This window comes from Antrostomus carolinensis, unplaced genomic scaffold (genome assembly GCF_000700745.2).
Source record: "Antrostomus carolinensis isolate BGI_N321 unplaced genomic scaffold, ASM70074v2 scaffold7378, whole genome shotgun sequence".
NCBI classification, from domain to species: domain Eukaryota; kingdom Metazoa; phylum Chordata; class Aves; order Caprimulgiformes; family Caprimulgidae; genus Antrostomus; species Antrostomus carolinensis.
In genome coordinates, this window is record NW_010332206.1 from 184 (window position 1) to 5560 (window position 5377).

Genomic DNA, 5377 nt, shown 5'->3' on the forward strand with positions numbered 1-5377 from the left:
GGGAAGTGCAAGATTTGCAAACAGTGGCATGTTAAGGAGTAAGTGTGGCGTCAATTCAGGACCAAGGCAGCGCAGCCACAGAGCCAGGGTGCCCCCAGAGCCTGTGACACCGCTGGCAGCACGCTCACGCCGCATGGGAAGGTGCAGAGGTGACGGGGTGCAAGCTGTGCTGCAGCCTCTCCAGCACAACCCAAGGCCCCGGGAAGGTCCCCCGGGGTTCTTCGCACTCCCAGCTCTGCCCGGGAAGGTCCCCCAGGGTTCTTCGCACTCCCAGCTCTGCCATCACTCTGCCACAGGTTTGGCTTCCTTGGCTGTTTCCAGCCGTGTCAGTATTTCATTCCACTGGACAAACTGCTTGGAGAGAAGCAGAGTCTGGATAGGACTTTTAAGGAAAGAGATGTGGAAACTGCGGGGCAGAAAGCAGGTCAGAGTGCCCTGGCAGCCTGACAGCACCGTTACAATCCCGATTCCGTGAGAAAAGAGCAGAGCTTCCCTACCTGCTGTGGTTTCAGGACGTGCCTCCGCACTAGGATCCTACACAACCAGGATTAGCTGCCGTTTGCCTCAGGCAGGTCACAAGGACCTGACAGAGACGGCAACATCCAGTCAGCCAGCGCGAGCTCTGCACCAGCAGGCAGGCTGCACTGCTCCTCTGTGCTCAGCCAGACCGTGAGGCGATGGAGCTCAGGAGCTCAGGCTCACAGGTGGCACCCTGCCCTTCCTGTTGCAGAGACGGGACATTCTGGCCCTCAGCTCCTGAGAGGAGTATGACAGGGACACAGGTGTCACCACATCAGAAAGGGAACTGGCCATTAAACCCAGGGCTGGAGATCTGAGTGGGGGAAGGCAGCCCAGGAGACAGGCAAGCAGTTCCGCAGTGTCAGGCCCGAGGCTCAAAGGATACCATTTTGTTGTAGTCTTCAAGCAGTGCCTTGACGCTGTCAGTGAGAGCGTGACGCTGTTCCTGCAAAGAGAGGAGCCACAGTGAGCCAGCAATACACAAGCTGAAGGACAACTGTCCTCCCAGTCCCTGACATCATGGGGGGAAACTCATTCAAGGCCAGTTCTGAGATGAGAGCTCAGACCCTGGCTGTGGCCGCTCGTGGCAGCTGGGAGGGTTTCAAACACACAGGCTGAGGAAGCACCAAAGCCCCTGGGCTTGCGCTGCTGCCTGCCTTTCCTCAGCATCCATGCTTGCCCCAGAATGGAAACTCACAGCAAAATGCTGAAAGGGGACATGAGGCACTGCCCAGGCTGCTCACTGACAGCTTCAGGAGTGCTCAAATGGGGAATAAAAGGGTGAAGTGACATGGTGACAGTACCAACAGCCTCCCAGAGACTAGGACACTAGAAGGGTGCAATGGTTTACCTCAGTGTCCCAGTGAAAGGGGAAATGACAGCTGGTTAAACCTGCCACCGCTTGTTAAGTGTCACCAAAACCTCTGTTATCAGCAGGGTTATGGTAGGCAAAGCGCTTTTCCAGTTCAGACTCAACTGTCAGAAATCCTGGCTACTGCCCTCCAAAGTACTTAAACTTCTTTAAGTCTGCAGTATAAATATCCAGGGATTGAAAAAAACCTGCTACAAATGAGCAATTCAAGCAACTGCAAATCCAAGGGTGTCAGTACAGCCACTGACAAATGGTTCCTCCTCCCTCCTAGTCAAGACTGTCAAGAATATTCACGCTACCTGCTGCTGAATGTGGATCTGAGAGAGTCGCTGTAGTTTGGCTGCATGGTCAGGAACTGCTGAAAGCAGAGAGAAGAAATCCATTTTACTTGTTTCACAGCACATGGGATTCATTCCCAAAATAAAGAGCATTTCTTCTCCACAAGCTCATCACAGCAGAACTCCACTCACTGAATGCAAGTGCCACACACCACAAACACACCTTTTATACAATAAAAAGCACCCCTAGCTATCCTGTACATTAAATCACAAGTTCATCTGCTAACTGCTTCTGGATGGCATGAGTGAGGGGATGCCCGCAGTCAGGGTTAGTCAAGAACTACATCAGAGTAAATGATGGATGAACATCACAGCAAGCAATTAAAAATACATCTCCGCAGGGATGTTCTGGATGTAAAGAAGCTCACAGGCAAGGATGGCCTGCTGGTCTCCACCCTCTCTGCCAGGCTGCTGTCTCTAACTGGCTTCCTGACCTACTCCATCACCCCTTGACCTTGCATGGGACATCAGAACAGCGTGAGGGAGGAGCAGACAGACCACTAGGTTTGTACCTACTTCACTCACACCAGGTTGTATGCTTGGCTGTTCTCAAGTCTGAGGTCAAGGAAAAAAAAAACAAAAAAGAAAGAAAATAAAACCAGCATAGGCAACAGCTTGGGCAGTGGTATTTGCAGCTCAGACTTGCAGAAGAAGATGCATACCTTGGATACTGGCACTGTCCAAGACGGGCTGGAGGTTCTTCACCTGCTCCAGAAGGGCTGCCTGGGAAGGAATAACCTGCTCCTCTGGTTGCGGAGGGACAAGAACCAACATCCATAAGTACAAGATACTGCTTTGGCTTTTCACAAATACTGGTGAGGTAACTTTTCCAGCTGATCTAGCTATATAGAAAGGGGCTTGTTTATGATTTTATTTAGACTTTTGTGTTCCTCAGCCCTGGATCTTCTCACTGTCCTTTTGACACCCTTCTTAGTAGCGAAGGATGAAGACTTGGTCTTATGAGTGACCACAACTATATGTCCCATTACAGGGAAATTTTTCAGCCACAGCAAAGGTCTTCCTTAGGTTTAGTTCTCAGACACCAAACTGAAAGCTGTGCTGAGAAGTTTATTTGGCTTCCAGAGATCTGAGGGAGGAGATCAATTTAAGGCAGGAGAATCTCCACCAGTTTCATTCACAGGCTATACCAACACAAGACTGAACCAAATTATCTGGGGCAAAAGAAGACAAGGCTAGAAGGTGTTTAAAATACATCCAAGGGTCTTCCATTTTTGTCACACCCTAGAACGTACTGGAAGTGCAGTGAGGAAAACTGTTCTAGCTCCAGTTTTTATTTTCAACTTTTTATTAATTCAGGGTTAAACTGATCAATACTAAAAAGATCAGAATCAATAAAACTGCAGCATGGATGTGCACAAGGGAGCAGTCAGGGTGACAGACACCCTTGTACAAACCATCTCTCTGACAGCCCTAAAGAGGGTGCCTTGCCAGATCTTTACAACTAAAGAAAAGAAATCCATCCCAATAATCCAGCTCAGGTAAAAGAGAACTTCTGCAGTGCTGAAACCCTCCCGCCTCCTCTCACTCTGTGCCATACCTGCCAAGATGAACTGCAGCTTCATGGCGTCTGGAACAGCCATCCTATCAATGTACTGAGGGTCCAGGTATTTTATTACATCTTCAACTAGAGTGAAAAATAGGATTGGAGACAAAAAGTAGGAGAGATGTTACTGCATTTACAAGTGGAATCTTCCCCCACGCTGTGCATCAGGCTGCTTTGTAAACACTGCCCACTTAGGGCTCGTTCTTTCCATACTCGTGACTTTCTATAGCACTTGAAAAATATGTGTCTTTGGAGCACTGTGACCAAGAACAGACAAATGGCTCAAGCCCAACAACTGCTTCATTATGGACACTCAGAACACTTGCTTTTTACTTGGATAGCAATATTAAAGATGAGTGAAATCTACTTCTTCCCACCCCCAAAACAAAACTAGCCAGTAGCCCCCCATCCTGGCCCTTAAAAATCATCTACAAATACCTGATTTATGTTTTTGTACTGAATGGCCACGGCAGCCTTGGAACACAATGACCCTACCTACACAGCCTGCTCCTTCTGCGATACCAGGCAGCAAAACTTGGCCAAGAGGCAGCTTTACAGGACAAGGCACCACTCTGGTGTCCACTCCTGATACCCCCCAGTTTGGAGGTGGCTCCCCAGCAACATCCATCAGCAGTTGCATGTGATCCTTATTGCTCCCACCACACAGACAGGAGAGAGCTGCTCTAGTGTGCTGAGAGGTCCAAGCGTGCAGGAAGTAATTCCATGAGATCATGCATTTCAGGAGCAAAACAACCCTCAAGGGCTGCACTACAAGTGGAGCAAATCGCTGCACTGATGTGAGGAGCCATCAAGCAAGCAGCAGGTTGCAGTGGCCAGTTTCCTACCCCCAAGAGCTGAGTGGGAGACTCACAAGCAGAGACAACTGTGGTGGGATTAGCCTGGCCAGCAGCCAAACACCAAACAGCCGCTCACTCACCCTCCCGCAGTGGGAGGGAGGAGAGAATCAGAAGGGTAAAAGTGAGAAAACTTCTGGGTTAAAATATAAACCATGTAATATTTGAAATAAAATAACAATTAAAATAATAACAGTAATAATGGAATATTCAAATGAGTTATGCACAGTGCAGTTGCTAACCAGTGGCCAACCAATGCCCAGCCTGTCCCCAGGGAGCGATCTCACAGCAGAGACAATCCTGAAACCGAAACTGCAATCCCAGAAGAGCAAGCCTGAGAGATCCGAGAGAACTCCCAAGCTTTCCAGTCAGCTCTCATTAATATACTGAAGATCACAGAATCACAGACTGGTTTGGGTTGGAAGGGACCTCAAAGCTCATCCAGTTCCAACCCCCCTGCCATCAGCAGGGACACCTTCCACTACACCAGGTTGCTCAAAGCCTCATCCAACCTGGCCTTGAACACTTCCAGGGAGGCGCAGCCACAGCTTCTCTGGGCAACCTGGGCCAGTGTCTCACCACCCTCACAGTGAAAAACTTCTTCCTAATATCTCATCTAAATCTCCCCTCTTCCAGTTTAAAGCCATTACCCCTTGTTTTGTCACTCCCTGCCCTTGTCAAAAGTCCTTCCCCAGCTTCCTTGTAGCCCCTTCAGGTACTGGAAAGCTGCTATAAGGTCTCCCTGGAGCCTTCTCTTCCCCAGGCTGAACAGCCCCAACTCTCTCAGCCTGTCCTCACAGCAGAGGTGCTCCAGCCCTCGGATCATCCTCGTGGCCTCCTCTGGACTCGCTCCAGTAGGTCCATGTCCCTTTTATGTTGGGGACCCCAGAACTGGATGCATTTCAGATGCCGTTAAGATGCTATTAAGATAATGTTATATGTTAAGGAATATCCCATTGGTATATCCAAATGTCAGTTTAGGTTACTAATTATAATATTCTCCACCCTCCAGACCTTGCACCTGCACACTAGCACAACATGGAGAAGCTGGAAAGTCCTCTGACTTCCAGCAACAAATGAAAACATTAGTATGTTATCAATATTCTTCTCATAACAAATCCCCCACTGAAACCAAAACACAGCACTATTCTAGCTCCTGGGAAGAAAACTAACTGCATCCTCGCAAAACTAAGCCAACACCCCACTCACTCACTTATTTCTCTGCCAAATA

General features: G+C 49.0%; 1 protein-coding gene across 1 annotated transcript; it reads right to left on the reverse strand.

The window, feature by feature from the left end:
- Positions 1–267: 267 nt before the first annotated feature.
- Positions 268–3373, reverse strand: DCTN3 (dynactin subunit 3; the record flags this gene model as incomplete). The annotated part of the gene is made up of 5 exons (XM_010173411.1): positions 268–372; positions 905–964; positions 1690–1748; positions 2391–2474; positions 3287–3373. Coding segments are annotated over 5 exons (380 nt in total), but the record flags the coding sequence as incomplete, so codon positions are not given.
- Between the last annotated feature and the right edge of the window lie 2004 nt (positions 3374–5377).